Source organism: Pleuronectes platessa, chromosome 1 (assembly GCF_947347685.1).
Source record: "Pleuronectes platessa chromosome 1, fPlePla1.1, whole genome shotgun sequence".
In the NCBI taxonomy this organism is placed as follows: Eukaryota; Metazoa; Chordata; class Actinopteri; order Pleuronectiformes; family Pleuronectidae; genus Pleuronectes; species Pleuronectes platessa.
The window spans coordinates 27,301,947-27,328,517 of record NC_070626.1 but is presented as its reverse complement, the minus strand read 5'-3'; the positions used below and the strand labels follow the sequence as shown (position 1 = coordinate 27,328,517).

General features: G+C 42.4%; 1 protein-coding gene and 1 long non-coding RNA gene across 2 annotated transcripts in view; one reads left to right on the top strand and one right to left on the bottom strand.

Moving 5' to 3' along the window:
* Positions 1-11,257: 11,257 nt before the first annotated feature.
* trip4 (thyroid hormone receptor interactor 4) overlaps positions 11,258-26,571 on the bottom strand; it is a 63,410-nt gene continuing 48,096 nt past the window's right edge. The window contains exon 13 of the mRNA XM_053426647.1: positions 11,258-11,552. Coding sequence (XP_053282622.1) covers positions 11,488-11,552 — 65 coding nt within the window. The 3' untranslated portion in view covers positions 11,258-11,487. The remainder of the gene's footprint in view (positions 11,553-26,571) is intronic.
* LOC128444273 (uncharacterized) lies at positions 21,020-22,126 on the top strand. Its single transcript, XR_008339126.1, has 3 exons — positions 21,020-21,092; positions 21,266-21,312; positions 22,071-22,126. It is a non-coding gene; the product is annotated as an uncharacterized LOC128444273 (long non-coding RNA).

Below are 26,571 nucleotides of genomic sequence, written 5' to 3'. Positions count from 1 at the left end.
GAAATTATCAGGTAACGGTGAGTGAGTTAAAGCAAGGAGAAGGAGAGAAAGAAAAAACACATCCAACAATAAGACCTTTTCAGATATGTCACTATTCCGACTGTCACAGAGCCGTGGATAACCTTTCATGTTCCCCGGCTTCTAACACCGCGGAGGCTTTAAGTCGTTGTCTGGCTCAGCGCTGGTTTCCCAGGCAACAGGAATATGATAATGTTGCCTTTGACATGACAGAAGGAATCATCTCGCTAACAAACAGAGACAACAGGCACAGGGAGGGCTGGGGGGAGGTATAGGGGAGAGGGGGAGAGGGGGGAGGCTGAATTAATGGACTCATTTTCACACAGAGGCAAACGCAGCAGCAGCAGCAGCAGCTCCTCACCATCCTCCATCCATCCTCCATCTTTCTCTATTGCCCCTGATGCATTCCTGCTGGCAGGCACACTCATGCATTCCCAAGGGACCGGCCAGCTTCCATTGGAAAGCTGAATAACAGTCAGTGGCTGGTGGGGACCAGAGGGGACGGCTCTCTGATGATGACTGCTCTTCAAGGCCGAGGCTCCGAACCGAGCACTCTCGCTGCTGAGCGTTACCCCGACCGAAACCTGAAATGAACAAGCTGCGTGGAAGCCATGTGTTTTCCATCAGGGGAAAAAAGGGCTAATCAGGCAGCCATGTGGAATCACAGAGGGGCTGGCTCGAGTCGTGTGATCGTCTTTCCATTACTCTATAAAAGAAACTGTAAAGCCTTGAAGCCCGTCGAAAAGGAGGCTTGTTCCTCAGCATGTTTAGATTAAGGATCTGTCGGCTGACAGCAACACAACACATTCATCAGAGGCAGGAGAGGAAGGTGACACTACATAGTGTAATTACAAAACAAAAAACTATTTTTCATATCAGTCAAGTTAGCAGCTGGTCTTCAGTGTCGGTTTGTCACGTTGGTCCATGATGATATGTCTAACTACTGGATGGGATGATCATGGTCCCAAGGGGATGCATCCTACTGTCCAAGGGTTTAATGATCCACTGACTTGTCCTCTTACGGCTCCACATTTTTGGTTTTGAGTTTATTAGCTCAAAGATTAATGTGTTGATAGACATTAAATTAAATTCTGACGTTTATGGTCCCCAGTGGATGAACCTCAATGACTTCTGGAGATTCCCTTATCAACATAATAAATGTCAGTGTAAGAAGATCTTTGGAAAATGTAAGCAAAGCTATGAGGCTTTGCTAGATTATCTAAAGATGGACGATGGTGACGATATATGGAGCAGAAGTCTGGATAGCAGTGATCAGGGGGGGGGGGGGGGGGGGGGGCTTGGAATTGAGATTCTCGCTAATAACCTGCCCTCGACCAATCAAAACACAGTCTCAGCTGTCAATCATGATCTTTCACCCCATTTTTATGTAATCAAATGATAAATACAATCCAAACATATCAGGAATACGAACAGTTTGAACAAACGTCTGTGTGATATGAACTGTCTAAATGTCCCATCCACCAACATGGAGGGAGTCAGGTCTATGCAGCCAGCCACCGATCAAAATATTTTGACTTTACTTTTGGGTGGCTACACGTCATCAATCGTTTTATACAGTTATTGTTACTGATGTTCAAAATGTATATAAAAGAATAAACAAATACAGTAAAACAAATTAAATATTAAACACAGTTAAGAACAAAACTGAACCAAAACATTAGTTAGTCAAAGTCAACTTTATTGTCAATTCTGCCACATGTTCAGAACATAGACGTCTGTTTCTCTCTCAGCAACGGTGTACACTTACAAGTACGGAGAATATACAAGTACACAAAAACAGAACATATAAGTACACAAAATATTAAGCACTAATAACATATTCCACAGTACGACATAGTATGCAGTCATAAGGCACACGGTGGATATGTATTGCAAACTGGAGTAGTGTGCAAATACTTCATGGGAAGTAAAGTTAACAGGGATGGAGGTCTATGATATTACTTGGTCAGAAAGACGGATTTTTAAAACATTCAGAAAATCCATTAGATTGGTGAAGATAATTCCAGAGAGCTGGTGTTAAAACAACAAAGGTGAGATCTCCATTTGTTTTGCAGTTGGAACAGAGGATGGATAAACTCTGAGGAAAGCACTGTGCAGCTGTTATATGAGGGAGCAGTGAATGAGTGAAGTGTTGTTACAGCAGATTCAGATGAGCGCGGGGGGGGGGAAGAGATGCACGTTTGTCTTCTGTGCTTCGATTGTCTCGATATAGCCGAGCAAACACCAGCGAAGGTCATGTACCATTAGTGCTTAATGGACTGGAGTCACGAGACAACAACATGCATTAAGCTCGGGAGAAATCCCTTTTCTTCAGCATGAGATCAGCCGCGAGCCGAGCGGTTAATCTGCAGTGGCATCAATAAAGTAAAACTGGACACATTTTGATATGGGAGATTATATCAAAGACAGAGCTGGGTCCTGGAAAAACTCACAGATTAAATATGTGACTTGGAGTTTGGACAGAAAGGCTGAAACGAGGGATTCACAGATTGTTAAAGAGATATTAATATTCCTTTCTTACTCGTTCCACGTCGCTCTTCTGGCTAAAAGTGTCAAAGCAATGATTTTGGATGTTCTACATTCGAGTTCAGCATCTTATTTGGCTTAATATTTGGTCTTGACCAAATTAATCCAACGGAAATCATAAAACAGTCATGAGACATTTGCAAAATGTATCCGAGAACAAATCTAGAAATAAAGATGTATTATCTGGTGGTTGGGAGTTTCTTTTCCCTAAATGTTTTCTTCTTTGCCGTCTCCTCAAATTCAAATATCCAAGCGTTTGTCACATCATTACGTTTCAACAATCCCATGAATAGGTACACATTCCATGAGCCTGCGGCAAGAAAACAAGCATCGCATTTGTTGTCTCTCATGTGGCAGAATGTGAACAGTTAATCCAGAGTAATCATGTTATGTATCAGTTCCCGGTGCCGGCTCCTGAGCAAACAGGAGCCTGGAAGGGACCATTTTACATATTCAAGAAGAGAGTAAAGCCTGAAAATCCCTGTGTTGAGAGATTTAGCCCTCCTGACAGAAAGGGCCTTGAAGACAGCGATCATTTGAACTCTCCTCAGTGTGGCTTCTTGTGCGATGACAAGCTCTGAGGAGCTGTGAAGACGTCCTGGTGCTGGGGCTTTCAGAGCACAGACTTAATGTGGCAGGAAGAGGGAAGTGAAGCCTTTTGGGAAGAATCTCCATTTATTCATCAGTTTGTCTTCAAAGATGGTGGAATATGAATTTAAATCACATTTAATTTGGAGTCTAACTGATACAAGTCGATGTGCTGTACTTAAACCATATAGAGTTTATGGAGTCTCAGGGGAGAACAGCGTTATACAATTGAAGAAGTTAGTGAACTATCTTCAGATGCACAACATGCCTCCATACTGCTTGTGTGGTGTCATGCAAGTGTCCACAAGCCCAGACATTCATATCGGACTGGAAATGAGGTCATTTAAACTGTGTTTTAGCCAAAATGTCCTCTACTGGAAGTTGTGAGAGCCTGTGAGTATGTGAACTCAGCTCCGAGGAAGATAACAGATAAAATTTAGGCTTTAAACTTGTGTTTCAAGTCGAATATGAATGTCGGTGCTTGTGGACACTTGGATGACACCACTCGAGCGCTATGGAGGCATGTGGTGTTTTTTCTCCTATGTTACTACGTCTGCAGAGAGTTCTCAAATTTCTTCAATTGTTATTGGATTCTGCTGAAACGCTGTTCACCCCTGAGACTCCAGAAGTGTTTTGTGGACTCACAGACTTCACCCCCTCCCCCCACCATCGGCACAGTGGTAAGTGAATTTTCATTTTTTTGGTGAACTATCCCTTTAACGCTGCCATGTCAGAGCCTGAATCTGCAGAGTAACCATCAGGGGAAGGAGCTACAGTATCAAGCTCTCACCAATACATACTGACATATTGAATCTAATGGCTGTCAAACATCTAGAGATGCAGATTTAAGACGAATCTGGAGTGGTCCAGTTTGCCAGAGAACCCTGTCGTTCCACCATGTTGTTGGAAAAATGGTTTTGAATGGTTTTGGAAGAGCACAGAACTATGTATGAGGTAAAGAGTGCACTGGTTCTGCATACCAGCACTAGAACATCATCCCATCAGCAGAGCCCAGTGGAGGTTGCTCTGCCTGTTGGAGCGACTCAGACAGAGCTCCAACCCAAACCAGACGTCCTCAGGTTCCGTCTGAGCCGAAGCAGATCTGTGGGAACAATAGTCCAATCTTCCTCCTGAACACTGTGCAGGTCTGATCTGCACATTCTGGCAGAGCTGCTCTCAGGTCACCGCTGCCAAACGAGGATCGACCAATTATTAAATCCTACGCTTCGCTCGGTTTTCCCAGCAGCACTGAGGAGGTTTCATCGGCCTGTTCAATAAAGACATGGAGAACTATAATTGTTGGTGCAGCTAGCCCTGGTGGAAATGACTTGATGAAGATCAGATCACATTTATATTTTCCATCCGCTCTCTATTCTCAGGAGTCTCTTTAAAGCCGATTGTCGAATATCTCACTAAGTGTTTCTTTGGAAAATGAATGTGCTCATAATTCTAAACATCTACCACCAGATTTGTGTTGTTGCAGGTACCATCTCATTCAGAAAAGGTCAAAGGTCGAGGACTAAATTGATCACTTATCAGTGGATCTTTAGAAGAGGCAGCGAGTGAAGGCCATTTGTGATGGGAAATCCATTTTTAATTGAATTATTGCAGCTGCTCTGCTTTGGAGGACTCAGTCGTTTTCCTTTCAGGTCACGATCCTTTTGTCTGCTTGGTTCTATACTCGAATATTTACTGATTTGTATACAACATACTTTGGTCACAGTCGTCCATGGAAATATCATGATAACGTTATAGGTAATGTACTTGTATGAAACAGGAACTAATAAAACGCAGAATAAAATGATTTCCTTTGGACACCATGTAAACACGGGAGAAGTAATGTGGTAGTTCAGAGGAAAGGAATAAAGGAAACCCATATTTGGTATATAAATACTAAAAACCTGTTCGACACATTACTCTGCAACAAAAGTGTAGTTTGGGAAAAATTTGTAAAACACTGATACCTGAGAACCTACAAAGTAATTATGGTTTCACGTATCTTGGGTTATCGTGGGGTTACAGTGAAAAGTAAAAGGGGCTTTGGTGAAAACATTGGACGTTTCCAAAATGACAATGGAGCGGGGCCTCACTAATGTTGGAGTAACTGTGGCTAAAGAAACTTAGAGAAAAGGGGCTTAACTCTATAATAATGAATGACTTGTCAATTAACTGTAAACTGCATCGTAACTGTAGGCGACTCAGTGCAAAGGCAATTTAAACTGTCAGATTTGAGTCCCCGGCTCATCAAGGTTTACTCGTTATATATAAGTTGTTATGCAGCTAAAGGTTAAATATACCCCCTCCCCCCCCGTCGACTCTTTGACTCTGATAGTGTTATTTACTTTAGGTGTATTTTGGTTGTACAATCAAAAAAGTTTAAAGAAACTTTTCACTTTGGGTAAATTATTTAGTTTTCTCAGTGAAGTTTTGTTTCATGGTTCTTTATCCTGTTTGTGCTCAACATTTACAAGGAGACCTAAACACCCTCCAGTTCCTCACTTGTTTTCTTCTACATTTACAGCTGGAAAAAAAGTAATATTTTATTAGTACCTGATTCATTCAATGAAATTACACAGTAAACTGTGGGCTGTGCCATAAAGTGAACATTAACTGTTTCCCACGCCGCGAGGCCAAACAGCTTGTAGCTCCTCGTGAACAGAGAACACATGCACACATCCAGCCTCAGATCTCCCTCGTTTACTCACTTGCCCTGAGGGACCCCTCGGATGGGGCCCACCCCGGACCTCCGAGCCAACCACAGCCAACAAACAATGACACACACACGGCACAAAAGCAGAGCAGGGGAGGAATCTGGAAAGCCTGGTTCCTGCATCGGAGTAATCTATTACTCATTGACCTGATGAGGAAAGTGCAGGGATCAGTTCCCACCGGCTCGGTGGAGGCGATGAGGCGTGTGAAGAGTGAAGTCCTGAAATGTTGATTAGGTAAAAGGGGATTTCAGGTCGTCACATTCTGCCGTCAAATTGTCCTCAAAGAGCTCAATGTGCTTGTCCAAATATTTCCTTTTGTACGTCCACTGTGGTTTGACAGGCGGCGCCCTGTGACAGATTATGAGATGGATGAGCCACAAGCCGTTCCCAGGTTGTATTGTCCCCCCCCGGCTGCCACCACCCCCTCTAAAGTGCTGCAGAGCCTAATTCATCTTCCAGGCCTGTGGGGATGGGGGGATGGCGGGGGAGGAGGGACCCTCTGCCCTCAGTCCAATCAGTCTCTCAGCAAGCACACAAAGGTCCTGCTGCTTCTACAACTGGAAACTTGGCTTAATGGCGAGGAGGCCACACTGTTGGACCGGAGTCAATTACATTTAATTTTAATCAGGAAATTCAGCCGGGCGTCTCTTTCTGCCCAAACCGAGAATAAATACATTACCTCTTTCTTCAAACGTCCAGTTTCATTTGCAAGCGCCGCTGACTGGATGGAAGTTGGACGGCGGCGGCAGTTTGAGTTTCCCCTCCTGAAACAGGTGGTGCTCAGAATTGGATCGGACCCGGCTTGTTATATTGCTTCATCTACTCTGATTAGTTCCTCTCCCCGATCCACCAGCATCATTAACAGCAGGGTGTTTGGCTCGCGACGGAGCAGAAGACGCCGCAGGCTCAGCTCTCGAGCACAGAAACACCACGGATCCTAGGCTGGTGTGATGGAAAGCAGAAGTTTGACATTTTCGGGAAAAAAATACTGATGGATGTTGGCAGCTGGTTAAGACTTTATCACAAAAACTGGAGACGAGGAAACCAGGTTTGGTCAAAATCCAACAACCAGCATCTTTAAAACTCACTAATTAAAACGTAATTGATTGTTCGTGTGATTCATCCAATATCCATCCCCCCCCCCTTTGTTTCGGCTCTGCAATAAAATGTTGTATGTTCTATCTTCGACCTTGTCCCATCCTTACAGGTTTCATGGGAATCTGTTCTGTAGTTTCTGTGTAATCCTGCTGACGAACCAACAACCAGACGAAAACACAACCTCCCTCATTCATTTTTAAAGAAACCTGATCAGAGGGGGACCCGAGCAAATCCAGACCTGTGGATAATTAGCTCTGACGCTAACTGTGGTTGACCTTTACAGACACGGAACACAAACACCGGCAGCAGCATGACGCTCTATCTGCTAATTAGATCAATCAACAAGCAGCCACAGCAGAATAGAGCAGCGATGTAATAATTACAATGTCCTAGGAATAAAAGGGAAACTAGTATAATTTGTTCAAAGACAATTTTAGATGAATAATTTCCACCCGCTGCACCAATAAAAAAAACATTCTGCAGCAACAGATGTAAATTTGAAAATGAGTTTGGTCTCAGAAGTAAAAGGAGACTGTTCTTGCCCTGGTTTAGAAAAAGCCCAGGGGCTAGGGGGCGGGGTTATCATGATCGACAAGACTAACAATAACATCGTGATCACTGTTAAAGAAACAAACGGAGCTTGAGTCGTCTGCAAAGAAGATTGAACGTGTTTTAAATAAAACAGAGAAGAGACGCTGTCGTCTGTCATTGTTGACGTTGTGCTTGAAGTAAGCGCGAGTGTTGTTGGGACATCAGGGACGTACGATGTGGTAATGATGTGGTTCCAGCCCGGGGAGAAGCAAACTGGTTCTTTACAAGTGGAACCAACCAGAACTAGCACCCGATTCACCATTGGTCGTAAAGGAAACCGACTGGTCTCATGAAGACCTCGTGCTGGTTGGTTGACTTTAACCTCTTTCAGACCAAAACTAGTAGATTAACGCAAGTTTTTCAAACCGCGGTAAAACTGCTGAAAAAAAAGGCAATTGACTTATTTTCCTTTTACCAGTAGAGTAAACTCTGAAAACTCAACGGCCAAATTAGCACGATCGCACAGTTGCCATGTTTCCATCACTAAGCTAACTAGCTCCTGGCTGTAGCTTCATAGTAAAAAGTTGTATCAGTCTTTTTCTACATATCTCCACCTCCCCCCCCACTCCTTTAAAAACAAGACAATTCCCCCTGGCGTTTAAATCTGTTACAGCTCGTTCTAACTCAGACAGCATGGCCGTTTTATTATTTAAACGCATCACCTAGAGCAGTTTCTCCACACAAATGCATCACATCATCTTTTGTGCATGAAAAACCAACAGCACATGATCTCATGGCGTTTATCTTACGGAGGCTTGGTTAAAAAACTGCATGTGCTTAATTGTTGAGCGCAACAGACCAGAGGCCTTGTTTATTTGAACTTGGATGTCGGTTCTCATCTGGAGAAATGGCCCAGATCTGTATGAAAGAAGAAAAGGCCACCCACAGGGCAGGTAGCTGTCATCGTTGATTCACTGGGGGCCGAGTTTAGTAAATTCTTAAGCAGCCTTGCTCTAAAAAAAACAACTAAAAAAAACACCTTCTATGGAGAAACTTTACAAAAGAGACCTCTTACATTCTCTGGTTGGGAGATTACAGGGAGGGCCGGAGCAATTATGCGTTCTCACACTGAAAGGAGCCGGAGAGGAGAGTTGTAGCTAATCTGCAACTCAAACAAGAGTAAATCTAAGATAATCAACAGCGAATTACAATGCGAGGCACAGGCAAAAACACAACAGCTCTGGATGGGTGTGTGTGTGTCTGTGTGTGTGCTGGTGATTCATGCTCTGCTTTTCAAACTGGTGAAATACGCCCCTGGGGCAAGAAACAGCTTAGCAAAAGAGCCACTCAACACATTTGGAAGGAAGTAAACACACGATCTGCAATGCAAGAAAAGGTAAAAAAAAAAGACAAAATGAAAGCACACGCGGCGCGGTGTCAGTCGGAGCCTGTCACAACAGCACAGGAACCAGAGGACACACTTATTAATAAAAGTGTCAGATATCTTTGGAGTGGGACCTTGAAGAAGCCCAGAGAAATGATTTGAGAGGGAGTCGTCGGTGCATGTTCGGCTCCCGAGTCGAGTGGGATCTTATCTTTACTGTTAGAGGAAGTTAAGATGACATAATCCGTCATGAATCTGACCTTTGTTATAACACGGGTGGACGCCAATGTCGTGTGAGTCACAGTTTAACGATGGTAATTAAACTAAAACACCAGGCTTTGTGAGTGTAGCTCAGTGACTATCTGACTGAGGGGCTCCAGCTCTAAAGAGTCTTTAAAACCGGAGGATGGACAAAGTCAGCAGTGCAAAAAAAAAACAGCTGCAAAAGCTGTAATCCTGCAGAATCTCTTATCTTAATGCCGTGACTTAAGTTATTGCAACACTTAGGACGTACAATCACGCTGATGCATTTGTGTGATTACCAGGAGTGGGATTAACAACTCAGAGGGAGCAAGTTGCCCCTGATAAGATCCACAGAGAAGCAAGGTCTTTGTATGACACATTAAAGAGAGCTATGACATGGAATACACAACACGTAATGGATTAATTTGCGAAAATGAAATGTGTTTGCCCTCGTTACTCACTAAAGCAGCTTCTATCATCAGAGGGGGAGTCAACTAGTTCCTGTTCACACTTGCTGTTAACATCCGTCTCAGCTGTTCCAGTCACAAACGCACCAGTTCACACCTGGTGTTAGAAAGCGTCTCCACATGTCTTATTAGTTTGTCCTGAGAAGTGTGTTCGCATCACACAGTAAACAACATGACAGCTCCACAGAAGTGAAGCTATTGTGCTTTTGGTTGGAGATAAAACTTTAAGAGAACATTTTGTGGAGCGTCGCAGTTGCCCCATAAGATTACATTGTAGCTACTGCCGCCATGTTGGTAAAGGCTGACTCGTGCTTCTTTGTCGACCCTATGACCTTGGTACGCACAAAGCCTACACACGGGGCTGAGCATTCATAGTTGTTGCAGAAGCATGAATTGACCTTTAGATGTCAGTTGACTTCATTGTAAATGAGGGCCTCCCTAAATGAGTATGAATAAAGGTTAATAAAAGAAATGCTCCCGCAGCTGGCGGGGCTGATCTACTGGATCGATTCCTAAAGATTTTAAATACTGTTCAATTACACACCGAGATTTATAAACACGGATGAAAATAATGGAATCCACTTTTAATAAAGTGATATTTCACATGTTTGTTGACTTACAGTTGTGCATTTTGTAGGAAAGACCCTGCATCCCAAATGAGTGTTGGTTTTTCACTCCATTTTGGCCATTGATAATTTTTTTCTGAAACACCATAAACCAGCCTTTATATTATGATCACATTACTACCAGTGACCACAGGTCCGCCACATCGGAAATATGCATATTCAATATTAAACTTGTGCAGCGTCAGATGTGTTTCAAAGTGGGGGGCTCACACTCGGGCTGGATAACCCGGTGCTGTTTAGACTCTAAATATCTGAGCCTCCAAAGAACCCGAGGATTTTCCTTGACGTCGCCACCCAAGAAGCCCACGAGCCTGTCGACTCATCCACTGCTCGTTACTACACCTCTAACCCAATAAATCAATAAAACTCAAAACATCACGGTAAGTAATAATTATCTCCCCCTGCAGCTGTGAGATAAACAACAGAATCACGTTCAAACAATAAAAGTTAGTGAATATGCACATGCCTGTATTTTATTAGTCTAAACAGTGTGTTGCTGGGTGATGCTGGATTCCACTGTTGATCCAGGATCCCTCTGGGTCGCTCTCCTCCTCCCCTCCCCCACTGCGTTGCCAATGCAAAGGTCTCATTGAAATGAATTAGAAGGTGGATGGTTTAACTGAGTGCTATTGTTGGTCTAGATGTGGCCTCGTGCGTGAGAAGGGTAATGACAGACCACTGAAGAGAAGAGAGGGACAGGATCTTTCATTCAGTGTCAGAAATGTCAAAACATCCACTTACTGGAGGGAACACTTATGGAAAATGTCCGGAGCAACTGACATCTGTGTTTTCATATTCAGATCCTGAATATGTCAGGACAAAGCACTCCTGTAGTTATTAGCTTGTTGAGTAGATATTACAATATATTTCTTTGGTGTCGCAATTTAAGAAAGTTAATCTAAGTTCTAACTCATGTCTTTGAGCTGGAACTTGCTTTGAGAAACAACTAGATTTCCTTTTTTTCCTTCAACAAATTGAATTTTAATTGGAATACAGCAAATTATAAAGCTTATATTTGTGTACAAAATAGAGACAAATGCATCAAATTGTCACAAGGATTATATATTTATGTGCAGTGTACATTTCTTTAGTGAGATGCAAACGTCAGTAAATAAATGACAGAGTGAATGAGTCCATACTGGGAATATTCCAGCGTTGACAACTCCTGAAAAATGGTTGAGACTCCCCCTGTGGAAACTGGCTGATTCGTGGAGAACCTAATTTGCCTGGTTCCCGTGAGACCAGGCGATTTGTCCTCAGCCTCTCCTCTGACGTCACTCTGCAGCTGACGGGACCAGCCCCTTCTTGGCACCCTGGTGGTATTGGCTCTCCAGCTTCCCTGTGAGAGAAAAGGGGGTGAGAGGGAAGGGTGGGAGGGAGAGAGAAGAGGAAGGGATGAATCAAAACACCATCAAAGGGACAGAGTGACCTTTATGAGAGCTCAAGGCCTGCTGATTAGAGGCGGCCTTGGGTAGACTGGGGAGGGATGGAAGGAGACAGGCACACACAGAGCGAGAGGGCGAGCGAAGCCCCTTTAAACCAGATCCAGACACAGTGCCATTACAATGACCCCTCATTATGCCAGGTTTGCTTGTTTACACTGGACTAAGCGAGCCAGCGTAAAGCCAGTGTGTGATTTTAGACGGCGTAGTGGTGTTCTGGAATTAGAGGCGTGATGTGTCGGCTCTCCTTTTTACACAGACGTTGATGTGTGAATAACCTCCAACGACACAGCACACTGTCTTTTATGAAGAACAGTGAGTGAGGCGCAGTAAAGACACAACATTGTCACCTTGAACAGGCTGTTTAAAAGAGGCTGAAAAGACCATAAGGCTCGAGCTATTGTAACTGAAACTGTAAGTTTCAGTTACAATATTTTCACGTGGTTTTTGAAATATCTCAGTAGAAAAGATTGATGGAAACAGCTAATTTCCCCCAAACTCAACTCTATTGCATTGGAGTTGTTATGCTTGTATGAAGTGGTTTGTTTGTGGGGAGACGGAAACAAATTTATTCAATAAGTTCTGACATATATAAAATTGAATTTGTATGAAATCAGCTGTTTCTTCTTAGTCTAATTTGAATTTGTTGGCAGCAAAACAAAGATATCAAACAAAATCTTGAAAATTAGATCATGTGACGTGTAGTTGTCAACCTAGCTTCCAGAGTCAAAACCCAACTGAGGCCACGAGTGAGTTACAAGATGAATACAAACAGACGGCATCAGATTTTATGGGACAGATCACTGTTCTAACTCATTAGATTGTCTAATTTGAGCTTTTTGTCTTAATTTTTGTTTTTTGTTGCTATGCTGCTTCGCACAGGCGCTAACTGGTCACGCCGTAGGAGCGCACATAGCCTACTCATGTAGCCTACTCACGGGGCCGAGCATTCATAGCTCTGCGAAGGTGTGTGTGTGTGTAAGTCCATTACAAAGAGTTTCTATGCTGGTGTTGGATGTTTCAGGTTTCTGGTCTGTGAATTTACAAATTCTACAGCGCGTCTCTGTTTACATCGGAACAATGGAGAGTGTTACTAAGCGGATCAGGTTGGAGTTGGAGCTGATAGATGTTGAAGATCAGTTACCTTTTCTTAAAGAACTGCAACTACGAAGAGAAAGACGTTGTTCCTTCAACTAAATTCAAAAAATGGCGGCGAGTCTGCCAGAAATGCGATGCCACCAAGCTGACCAATCACAGCTCTGCGTCGCCTCGTAGGCTTTAGAGACGCTTGATAATTTACATGATGTTGCCCTATGCTTACTAATATCATGATATGAGAATTAAATGTATAAATTTGTAATAATCATCCATCTTTATCCGACAACTGTGTTGATTATTGAATCGAAAGGCATTGTAAATAGCACCCCTAGTGGCAGCAGTGTTAGGAATGTCCCAATGAAGAGGTGGGAGATGCCACAGTGGATTGTATAATGGTTGGAAATGAGCCTAAACCCTTTATACTGGTATGAAAGCTCCCTCCAGCAGACAGACGCGAGTTGAACCAGGTGGAAACAGAGAAGTGAGAGTGCCGGGCGGTAACTAATAAACATCACACTACACAAGCAGTTGTGAGTGTTCTCCATGGATTTATCCGAGGAATGTTAAAGTCTGAGCACGTTTCTTACTCTGCCAAGAATGTAACAACCTACAACTCTGTCATTAATCCTTTTGGATTTCGTAGCTGAGCCAGCGAACCAGCACCTGCACAAACTTGTTGATTAGGAAACCACCATCTTCAAGTCATAAAACAGTAACCTCCATTGTTGTGAGGAATTTCCATGGTTCGAATTTGTTGCCGGCTATTTCATGTGAACCTCGGCTGATGTTTACAAAGAATGAAAACAGCAGAGACTCTCTGGAGGGTTTTAATCGAGTTGCTATTTATATCAATGCTCGTAGATATGGTGAGTAAACAGACTCCTGCAGCCAGTGAACTGACGCCGACCTCCCAATCTACCGGAGCTGTGACAATACAACATCCCCTGTATCAATCACATTTCAATTTGTTTTTCCGTGCAGAACAACATGCTGGGTTTTGATAACCCGTGTTGACCACCATCCTTCACTGCGAGGTAGAAAAATAACCTCCCGTCCTCTCTGCCCAACACCTCCCGCTTGTCAATCCGTGGCATTAGCTGGATGTTTTCCCCGCGGCTGAGGCAGAGGAAAATATGATACAAGTGTGACAGGCAGGGGTGGCGGTTGTCACTTGTGCTTTCTTTTCATGTTGTCGCGTTATAGCCGAACTCTGTGGGTAGGAGCAGCATAAACAAGTTGTTTAGGGGAGAAGTGTTGTTTGCTCACCATTTCCAAGCTCTGTCTGAATGGCTGTCAGTGTCTGTCTGCTCTGCCAGGAGCAAGTGCTGCTGCTCAGGTGTGGAAACACCTCTGGAACTGTTTTTGGTTGACTGCTGCCAAAAAGTTTACCCAAGATTGATGATAAATCCACCATAACAGAAAAGCATCATGGTTTAGAGAAAGCTTTTCAGCATAAGTGGTCTAAGAGTAGTTCCACTCTAGTGTGTACTCTATTCGAAAATAAACATTAGACGCTAAGAGGCAGATAACTGCTTTTAGAATTTGGCAGTTGTCAAAGTAGGATCATTTGGGTTTTTTTATATTACAAAATGAACAAACTCGTCGCAGCAAACTTAAGTGATAGAGCGGTTTTCTCCCATCAGCTCATCCGACAGTGGAGAATAGAACGAAATATATTTTAAACTACATCACTACATTAAAAAAAGGATTTAAATATTCAGGACAAACCCTGAAATATTGTATTAGTTGTATCTGTGATGTGCTGTATTTGGAAATGCCATCCGGGAAAAATGGTTGTTTTCAATTGAAAATGCCTGATTAGGCAAGAATCAATACACTGTTTACAAAGACGTGAACCATGTGTTTTAGGTTTTCTTTGTATCCATAGTTTTTCTAATAAGCTTCATGGTTGAAATGTAAACTATCAAGCCTCAATTACATTTCTTTGTCATGAGGATTTGATAACGACATACAGATATATCAGTATCTGTAAATCTTTACTCCCTAGCATCGGTATCGGACCAAATCAAATCCCCATCACTCTGGCTCGAGTCATCAGTAGATATCTAGATGATGATAAATCTGTTATGTCAAGAAAAATATTAAATTAACTGGTGAAAATGCAGATTTCCCTTTATGACACTTAAGGCAAGTACATTACCTTGAGTGCTGAAATTAAGAAGAAATCATGAATTAGTTAATCAATTAATTAGGGCACCTGCAGCAGCGAGACCAGATGTAAACACAACATAGAAGATGTTAGCAAACAGTCGTCTGTTTGCACTTCCAACAGACATGGAGCAGCATTAGCATTTATTAAAGTCATCACCACCTGGCAAATGCAACTTCAATAATCACTCTGTTTCTTCTCTCTTCAGCTGCTCTGTGCGCCGATGTGTTTCCCCAGCTATTCACTAACTGCCTGTCTGCCATTAAACGCAGGGCAGGTAAAGCTTATGGTTGGTTTTTAGAGCCTTTTTACTGACAACAGCCGCAATGCTGCGACCGAAATGACACCATTAGTGCGGTGAGAGTGAATGGAAACAGCTGGGGCAGGAAAACCAAAACCAAAAGATGAAAAACGCTGGAAAGCCCTGTGAAGCCGAGAGGAGCCGCAGAGCTGATGATTCTCTGTGGGTTCATAACCACCAACCACCTCTTTCACCTGCAATTGGTTTTATGATCTACTTTGAATAGAATCATCTTGATCATAGTGGTTGAAAATGATAATTTCCTAATATAAAACTTGAGGTGCAGAAAATATTAAAACTACTGAGAGAAACCTGCTTCAATAATACTAGTTTTTCCTGTTTGTTTCGTTTCCCTTTATCTTTAACAAAACCCAATATTTAAAGCCATTTGGAGATCAGATTCATCATGTTTACTTTTTTAAATTAAGACAAATTTCTTTGAGTCAATTTAAGTGTTCTTTATTCATTTATTGAAGCTTACATGTGAACACACCCCAACAAAGACTTAACCTGAATAATTAGCTGTAACGTCAGCTCTGTCACCATAGTGATTTCCGAGTATTTATACTGCTTAAAGGACTGAATGATGGAAACCACTTATTTGATTTCTATTCCAGGGAAACGGTTTGAGAAGAACACTTTAGGCAATTCTGTGAACTCATTAAAATACATCCTTAAGTGAAACATGGAAAAATAACAAGGTTCCGTGCAACTGGCCACGGACAACCAAGGACAACAGCAACAACTAACACAGAGTACAGTAAGTACCCTTGTTGTCACAACTGTCAGGGGGGGGAGGGGAGGGAGTATTCTCTGGCTGTATGAGCGGGTCAGACTCATTATATTCTCCAGGAAAGTCAATCCAACGCTGTTACATATTCCATGTGTGAAGGCGACTTTTGTTAATGGCTCTGGAGCTGCTGAGCTGTCGCATTTCAGAGTAGGTGCTGCGGAGCCCAGAGAGCTGGAGGGAATGCAAGCCGGAGAGAGGGAGGGTGAGTGAAGGAGTGGGTGGAAAAAACAGAGAGACAGCAAAAACGAGACAAGGGATGAGGAGGGGGAGGGAGGGAGGGAGGGAGGGGGAGGGAGAAAGGGATACAGATAGGAGGACAGCGGGAGAGGTAGAGAGAGGGAGAAATAGGCTGGCCCATCGATTGGCTGAGATAATTTCCCATTGATTGCTGGACTGTTTGGAGATTGCTGGAGAAAGGTTTATTGCCCACACGCTGCAGCTGGGGAGGAGGCCATAAAATAAGCACAGGCTGTCTGCAGAGGGCTAGCTCTCCATCACCAGGACCGTAAAACACACACACACACACACACACAGACACACACACACACACACACACACACAGTCGCTCATACATACACGACAATCGGATACTATTTTTATATAATCACAAATATGACTGCATGCATACTATTCCCATTACACTCGAGCGGAGAGAATACAGCTCATCGATGATGGAGACAGAACTCGCATAATCCCTTGGAAATCCAGGGGCAGCAGTGCAAAGAGTATTTATTAGACTGAAATAGAGGTCTGCTGACATCAATAACATGCTGGGCCATCAGCTTCCTTGCAATAATAATCACAAGACTAATAAGCTGGTCGCCACTTCTCTTGCTGTGAGAGTAACTGCCTACGCACCGCAGAATAAATAAAAAAAGGCAGAATTCTGTATGCCATCTTTTCATTACACACCAGTCCCAGTGCACCTGGATAATAAACCTAGAACCGCTACACTCTGACCACATGTTGATGCACCTTCAGATAGCGCGCCTTGACATGAGGAAATTACTTCCAGCCGTGATGACACAGAAAAGTGAAGGTAAAAGTGGAGCATCACCAGCTTTGATTGAATGTAACAGTGTGTGTGACATTCATCCCCACTGGGCTCCCACAATAACCAATTCAGAGTCTATCACAATATAGCGCCCGGAGTGGAAAAGCTTTAACAATATTAAACTCAATGGCAGGATTTAATGGTGGTGACAAGAAATATGCTCTGACATCCCTATAATGTCCATATCCATCTATCTATCTCTCTTTATGGGTTACATTTTAACACGGCTAGGACAGACACGGTCATGAATAATCAATGAAATAGTTGTGTAGACACCAGTATCACTGAACAACCCAACAACATCCCCATTCATTGAGTCACATTACTAGTTTATTTAGTTTATATGACTCATATATTCTTGCAAAACCTATTTCCATGTTTTTTCAGGACCTAGCATTGGTTGGCTTAAATGCCCCTCTTTTAAAAGCTCTAACGGAGGAAAAGAAGAAATAGAGCGTGTTTAGCATTTAGTTATTAAACTTAAACAATCCTCGTTCAGATGAGCATTTCATCTCGTATTAAATGAATATCAAGTGAACATAATTTGGTCATGTGCGTGCCGGTGCCGATTGTTGACTCTGCAGTTGGCTGCTTAGTTACAGAAAATTCATTGAATGGGCAAACAGGGGATTTCTTTTTCTTGGAACAATGAGGAAATGGAATCGATGATGAAAGAAAGTGTTTGTCACGTTTTGCCTTTGATGCTGGTAGTCGAGTTGGGACTGGTAAGAACCAATCGGACTTGAATACGAGTGACTCCAACATTGTTTCCAAAATGAAAACAATGTTATGTTGCCATAAAACAGAACAGGCAGCTTTTCGTAAACATCTCAATTTTGGGCATTTGAAAACGTAGGAGAAATGTGGACGGCAGGAAAAAAACTGTGATAGGTTGTATAACTAAAGGTTCGTAGTGTGGATGCAGCCAAAGATGACTACAGTCATAAAAAAGACTGAAAATAAAAAGAGATGCAGTGCAAACTCTGCCAGGTGAAGCTAGTGTGTCATCCTTCTATATATGGTACATTTAAGAGCTCTCTCTCTCTCTCTCTATGCATACAGGGGTTGGGAAGGGGGAGGGGGTGTAATTCCTTGGTAGCCAGGGAGAAAAGCAAGAGAAGGAGGGGAAATACTGCCTGGATTCCCATGTTGCCGTTAGTCACACCTAATTTACATTCCCTTCCTGTGCTGCCGAGCTGGTGAATTTACAAGTGGATAGAGAGGGTGCTGTTGGAGACTTGTGTTGGCATGCTGTTTGCAAGGGGTTAGAAGGAAGCGTCATCCCTGCTTCCCACTGCAGAGAAAGCAGTCTCTCTCCATCTCTCGGTCTGTCCAAACCTTCTAGCCTGAAGCTGTATTCACAGACACTGAGGGGCTGTAATGGCTAAATGATTTCTCCAACCAACAGCATGCTGTTCAGCCTGTTTAGTCACACACATGACAGTTAGTCACAACTTGCTGGAGAACCAGTGTCTGACACGTCAGGACCGTGAAGGTGGTGCTGGTTGGGAGGCAGACAGACGTATAGCAGTAAAGACGTGGGGGTAACATTTAGTAAACACTGTAATTTACCCGGATATTGTCAAGTCCCAGTATAAATGTTTAATGGAGACATTTTATGATTCCTATTAAGGTTCATAATGTTTAATTTGGGTTATTACTTAACAATGTTTACATGTTTAAAGCACATCACTTTCCTCAAGACGGTCGATTGCTGCAGCTCTTCTTTTCAGCCTCTGTCTAAAAAACTTGATTTTTGTCCTGTCTCTTTAAGTCTGCTCCAAATGGCCAGTTGACCCACACTGATTTGATTGGTCAACAGTTTCCAGTGCGCCTCTGGACTCCATCTAAGTTTTATATTATGAAAACTACATTTGTCACAATTATTAAGACGTATTGCTCGTTATAGGCCAACTGCACAGAGGCCACTGCTGCACTCCACCAACCAACAGGCAACAGAAAATGTGAATATGTGAGGAATTTCGAGGAAAAATAGAATCAGAACAGCATTTGGTGCTTTGCCCATTTTCACTCCAACACACAGCCGGCTCACCGCTGTAGAAATTCAACCTGTCAGTCTCCCAAAGTTACAGACCTGAGCGATGAAGACCACCTCCAGCTGACAAACTGAAAAGTACTTTTCCCACCACCTTCAGACTGTCCGTTCGGCGCTTTGTGATTGACAGCTTACACTTGAAGGGCTAGCAATTCCAACGCTCAGGCAAAGACACGGAATCTGAGTAGGTCGATCCTGAACAGCTTCAGTGTTCGAGGGGCTTCCAGGCACGAACTGCAGCTGCTCATTGGTACTTTTAAAAAGAAGAATTGTAATGGTCCCCTCACAGATGCAGGAGACAATTTCAGACATGAGCTCTAGAATTGGGTTCTGGCATTTTCCATAGTTTGCCTTTCACTCATGATGAATGTAGTGGGAGGTATGATGTTCACCTGCTGATGTCCCGGAGCGTCAGATCAGACAACACTGTACCGACGCTGACTCATAATCCCTGCTTGATTCACAAACAGGGATTATCTCTAAATACACTACAATTCTAGGCTCAGCAAATTACAGCCAAAGTAAAATGCTAATTGATACAGAGAGAAGTAGAACCCGGACACATTGTTAAGAATGTCTCGACACCCACAGGTTTAGTTTCTACGGCGCAGAGATAAACAACACAAAGATTGTGATTATTTCCAGGAGAAGTACTGCCGGCAATGTGTGTGAGCTTCAGCTGAGAGTTAGTCGAGGGTGTTACACTGTATACATATTGATTACATGCTGGAGGCGATGCCGGGTAAAAAGGCTTCAGCCTACATCAAACTTTGGTTCAGTTTCAGTTCAGTGGATCAGTGTTAAAAACTTTTGAGGACCAATATATTTTCTTAGACTACACTGTTGACATTGCAATCACAGTTAAAACTTCCTGACTTAAACATTTTGTTAAACTGTTACGCTAACACAAATTCAATACTGAGTGTAATGGACTTTAAAATACTCTCCCCTCAGACCTGATGTCAAGGCTCCCATCTGTGGCTACTTGGCTCCGGCAGATTTCTTTCCAAACCAAACTCCACATTCACATTGCGAGTACACATGATAAACAACTTCCCCAAAATCGCTTTACTGCAGAGCCGAAACAACCGTGAAGGCTTAGATGACGTGCGAACAGTTTAAAGTCCGTCAGCCAGAGAATGTTGGACGTGGCAGAGCCTTTCGGAGTCACTGGATGTCAACAGCCAATCAGATGTCCTGGCAAAAAGGGGAATCGCAGTCTAGTGAAAACTCTTCAGTGCAATGGAAACACATACTAAATGATTCAAAACCCGCTTGCAGCCCAGTTTGAGTTTAAGAAATGAATATTAATTTTGGGTTCTGTTATACATCCATGGTCTCTTAATAATATTTCACTGGCAATTCTGCTTCAAGCGTCTCCTGAGAGAATTCAACCAAAGCAGTAAAAATACATTCTCCAAATGTTTAACGCTGTGCATAGACAAAAGGAAGCTTCTTGCTTTAGTAATAATAAAGTCGCTCACAGACTGAAAAATGAAATGGTGCATTCACACCCTTGGAAACGAGGAGCGGAACTCCCAAGCAATAAAATGCAACCTGGTTCAATTCAGTTCACTGCCTCCTCCTCTACTATGGTTTATAAAACATCGCTGTTGCCGATAAACGGAGAAGATCGTAAATGTCGCTGGCCACGTTTTTGTTTGAGAACTCCTGGGCTGCATTTCAGTCAGAACAGAAAAAGATAGAGACGTTTGGAACCACAACTGCTTCCTGATTGGTTCTCATCAGGCACAGTCGCTCGTTTGTGTTATTTTCGGCAACTAAGCAACCAAAGGCCAAGTAGACAATCTACTTCCTGTTTAGACTTGTATGTACATGCCCAGTGTATGGCAATGGTCACATGACTTGCATATTCAGGTGTGTCAGTATGGACGTACATTCCTTCTGATACAAAGCTGAACGTCTCGTCTGGAGGGAAATCGTTTTAGTTTGAAGACACCGTGTGTAAGCATGTTGCAATAACTTTACTTTGTACGGCAGGACCAGTTACTTTGGAAAGCATATGTTAGTAAAGTAAAAATAAAATAAATGTTGTTGTCTCACTAAAATGTGAATGTCTACCAGTTTGCACATCAGTTCCTTTCGACTTGCTTTCAATGTGCTCTTCTTCATTTCAGGATTTACTCGTGGACACAGTGCTGCTCTTGAAAAGCTACAGACTCAGGTGTATATATTATAACTAATACAAATATTCCTTTGGCGAAACAGAAACTATAAGTTGAAGTTCAATCTGGCTTCACGTTCTGTTGAGCATTTCAGAATAGCTCATGGTGACTACAAGGGTTTTACCAAATTTCAATTTCAAGCTACTTCTGTGCAATGAGACACAGATTCTTAATAAAAAAATAAAAAAATTTGACTTTTCTTGTCTTGAACTAGCGTCTCTGCTGTAGATCCACTGATGTCTGACTTTTCCTTTTTTGAACAGTGCTGTTAGTCAAACCTCACTAGTTGTAAAGAAAACACTGGAGCTGGCTTTTCTTCCCACAGTAACTTGGAAACCTGTTATGACTGAGCCAGAGAGTTTATCAGGTACTGGGAGTTGCCTGTATGAATGTGCCGTAACAGACGGAGCAGGTTTGTCCCTGAGGCCACAGAGTGATTCTTGAAAACAGGGTCACAGCCACACAGCTTATCAGTCACTTCTCTTGTGCTGCTGTTGAACGCTGCCTTACAGCGAGGACATAGCAACTACTAACCCCACACCTTTAGATACGTTTCTTCAATTACACCTTTTTTTTCTTCAATAAATATCACGCAAACACGGCCTTGAATTTAATTAGAATTGTTTTGCTCATTTTCAAAAACAATATGGTTAAAATGACTCTTCGCTTCCTGTTTCTTTTTCGGTGTAACTGTTATTGAAGCTGCATGTGGTGTGAAATAAAACACGTGTTTTTTGTGTTTGTTCCTTTTGAGTAGATGCATTGTCGAGGCCAGGCTCTAATTTTCATTCTCAAGCCGATGGGAAACAGAGAAGTCATCTGGAGACAACGTGAGCACGACAGAGGGAAATAAAATGAATTCCGTGCGCTCTGTCAACTCTTGTTTAAAGTATAAATATATTATGAGATCATAGGCATATGTGTATTATGGATGTACTTAGCATTCCCCCGCAGATCTGTGTCTAAGCATTAATGTTTTCCTTTGTCCTGACTAAGATCCCGGAGAACAGAAAGACACTGTGAGGCTGCTTAGACAAATTTAATTTCTAATTCACTTTCCAGATCTGATTATTTTCACAATCCACTGTTGTGGTTTTATGTTTTAATAGAAAAAGACACACTTAAGATTATCTTGAGATATCTAAACCAGCCCAGATGTTATCTAAACCCCCCATTGTCAATCTGTGTGAATACAAACAACAAACAGCTTTGCAGATTTGAAAGCCTTCTGAAACACATTAAACATTATAATGGTTACAGTATATTCTGTGTGGAAAAGTGCTTTTCTTCAGAAGTCTCTTGTTGCAAATACTAGACTGTAAGTATAGTTAAATTTTGAATGGTTAAACTGAAAGAGTAGAGTTTATAATAATATAGCATTGGTTATGAGAGGTAATCTTTGTACAAGATCATGTGTAATAATTAACTTAGGATCTAAAAAAATGATAGAGTCAATGAAGATAACGACGCTGTTAAACTCCATCACGCTTTCCCCACTTAGCGTCACAGGTCATTAGCGGACACAGAATGATTCAGAAGTCATAAAGGGCCAGAGTTTATTAACCTGAACATAATAGGAAATGTGAGGATTTAAGTTTATCAAGGTGATTTTCAGGTTTCAGGTAAATGTACAGGGTCAAGTGTTTGTTTTTATATTTTTGATTCGAGTGTCTTTTGACGTTTTCAGACATGAACTCTTGAAAATGTGAAGAATATGAAGAACGTAGCAGAAGAAGATTGTCCGGGTCAGACATATTCAGGAAAATGTCTGGAACATTGAGTCGAGAGCTGAAGCCCGAGTCGAGTTTCTAGGAGGCAGGACATTTAAATTCTGCTGCTGAAATGTACATGTTGTTGTTTCCAGCACATCGACACTGGCGTCACTTCTTGTTGCCAAAAGACTTTGAATCTCATCGTCTGTCCAAGTTGACATCTTTGTATCTTCTACATGTTTGGCTCCTCTTTCTCCTCCTGAGATATTTGTATAATTTCTTTCAGCTTTGCCTCTGTCAGGTGTCATCAACACGCCAACTGGCTCGCAGTGAATTTTCCGGACTCTTTCCTGTTCACACAAGCTCACTCTGACATGTTTCAGACATTTTACTGGTGGGCGGTGTGATGAAAGCTGCTGAAAGGAAAACTGAGGCAGCAGCTGATGTCTTATGCAGAAGAGTTTAATGTAGTCGTGATGGATCAAAGAGACCAGAAGCTGGAACAACATACAAACGCTAACAGAGTAACATGAGCAATTGTCACCCCCCCAAGTATGAAGATGTCTTCCACAGCATCCCAGTATATCTCCCTCTACTTGCGTCACCCATTCTAACAGCACATCATCCATGAAAGGCTAGAATTGCTGTTACTCTCTATGTTACATGTAGCTCCTCGCACCCTATTGGACAGTTAAGTCTAAAGTTTGCATTCCTAAATCACATTGTGACCTTACGTCTTGCCACTGGTGAAATATGCAAAAGAGTTGGAGCTGGTGCCTCTCTGTCTGGGGCATCTGAGTTAGATATGAAAGTCCTTTAATGTAGACACTACAATGCACTGCTAGTTTGCTCTGTATCTATAACCTGACCTTGGGTATTGCTTAGAGAGAGAAGGGAGTATGTGTGAAATGAGACTGGCTCTGTTGTCATAATAGTATTGTGCAGATGTAAGGGGTGACGATGGTAGGAAAATCCTATACAGGCACCATGAAAGTTCTGGAAAATGTCAACGGCATTGACTCAGATCTTTGAATTCTAACATACAGCCGCTCAGGAAAATGTGTTGGAAGCTACATACTTTGTGAAAACAGCTGCCAATCTTCCTCTTTCAGCTCCTGAAATCAACCAATTGACAGTTTCAAATGAAACCAGACTCCTCACCTGCCTCGAGGGATCTGTCACAAGAGTGAAAATGAGGGCAGCGATCCAGAAGATGTTGTATTCTCTTCACATTAGCTTCTGTCACATCTTCCTACTGTTAAAGCTAAAAGTACTGAGAGTGAATGTTGTTTAAAGAGCTGTCGAATCTCAGCAGATCAGAAAATCAGTTTTCATATTTTAGATTCATAAAACGAACATAGATAACAATGTTTGCTTAATAACATAGAAAACTTGTGCTTGAGAATTTCTTATATTATTACACTTAAAACCAGAGTTATTACAAATAACATACTAAATACTACAAATATTAGTACAAATATCATAAATGAAGTCTTCATTCAAAAAGATGTTAAACATAATCCTACAGAGACGACAATTAAACATCCTTGATGCCTGAATGTGTGATGAATGGGGAATGATGTGTATAGAGTTAGCGTTTTATTCCTGCTTTGACACCACATCTCATTTCTTGCAATTCCATTTATAATTCATCCTCCAGAGACAAGAAAACCTCTTGTCAGGCTACACACACTCGGGTGCTGAGGGCTTTAAAAGCTACTTAAATCTTCAGTAGCCACAATGTCAAAGGGACAAAATATAAAGTGTGGCCTACTTCTTTCTTTCGTTTTATTTATTTTTTTACAGCCGCGATGGGACTGTGAGAAGGTGAATGCAGCCATGTTATTAAAAAGGGTCCTTATAAAGCGGCCTTGGCCACATCTAATTAGAATGTAAATGTAGTGTGGGCAGGGGATGGATCACAGAGGATAGACATTGGCATTTAGATTATGCTGAGACTAGATTACTGATGACACTGTGTGTTGGTGAGATAGCCTTTTTGAGAGCGGCTTGGCAACTGACTAATTGTGTTTCACCACCGGCAATGTGGGCCGCCGCGGTTCTATTGCTGGTAATTAACAAGAGTGAGGGGACAGGTACATTGTTGCATGTGCACAATACAAACAAGTCTCCCCCCACCACACACACAAACACACACACACACACACACACAGGACTATATGTGCTCAAATTTTCTCACTCAGGCAATCTCTCACCTCCTCTACTTTACTAGATTCAAAGAATGAGGCTTCTACTCTCCACTAAGACTTGAAGCCGCTCGGTAAAAACCCTCTCACCTCCCTGCAATTCCTCATTGGGGCATATGCCATGAACAGAGCAGCTCAGACCAAACACAAAACCAAAGACAGAATGGAGACAGTGGAGAGAGCAGGAGAGGTGTGTGGGGGGGAGGGAGAGAACAGAGAGAGGGGGATGGAGGGAGGGAGGTAGCAGAGAGAGAGGGAGAGAGCAGAATGGAATAAATTGAAGCTGATCTGGTGCTCTGCATTCTGAGGAGGCTGGATTTCCATATCTGTGCAGCGGTGCAGAGGGAGAAATGTGTTGGTGCTGACAGCAAGCTGAATATCTTAAACCTCCGCTGACACCCCTGCAGGCACTCTCTCCTCACACACACTGATACAAGGTGGAGGGAACACACTCACAGAGTCACACACGGGTACACACAGACACACACAGACTCACACACACACACACATATGCACGCTCACTAAACTTAAGGTCAGGAGATGGGAGGCTTTGTGTATTGCTTTGTTCGTGCACAGTGATGTACAGTAGCGCTTGTTTAACAGTCAGCTCAAGTGCACGGCTCATCTCTGGGGGAAGGAACCAGTGAGGCAGTCCGTTCTCTGCTGCCATTCATAACTATTCATATTTAATGTGTGGATTATATGGAAGGACTTTATATACTAATTTGCACACTTTGACCAAATTTGTATCTGCATGAAGCAGCTTGATTCATAAATACTGTTTAACACAACAGCCACATGCATATTCTGACCACAAATAGAATATAACCAATAATCTCTTGTAACTTCAACGTTAAACCTGAAATCTCATCAGAAAATCGGAGAAAACCAATAAACCCAAATCATGATAATGCAAATGGTTGCTCAGCAAAGACATTTTCTGCTAAATGACTGTTCAAAATAAGTACAATGCTGATTTATTGGCTTGTTGAGAGCTAAATTAGAACACTGATGCACTCATGTCCACGCCGTATAAATATAATGTTAAAGCCAGGTTAGCTTAGTTCTTATTATTTTATTCTGAACATAAAATTTAATAGACATTGAAAAGTTTATACGGGCAGTTACTTGGTATTTTGAGATTTTCTGGCCATTTCTTGACATGAGAGAGGCACTGATCTCACGAGTGCATTTCCAAAAATGTCAAAATATTCCCTTAAATCAGCCGGACTTTGGGCTCTGCACTCTGTGGAAACAATATTTTATAATCAAGTCATCTGTGGAAACTTGGCAGCGAGAATACAATACCAGTGGAGCCCTGTGAATCCATCAAAGTATG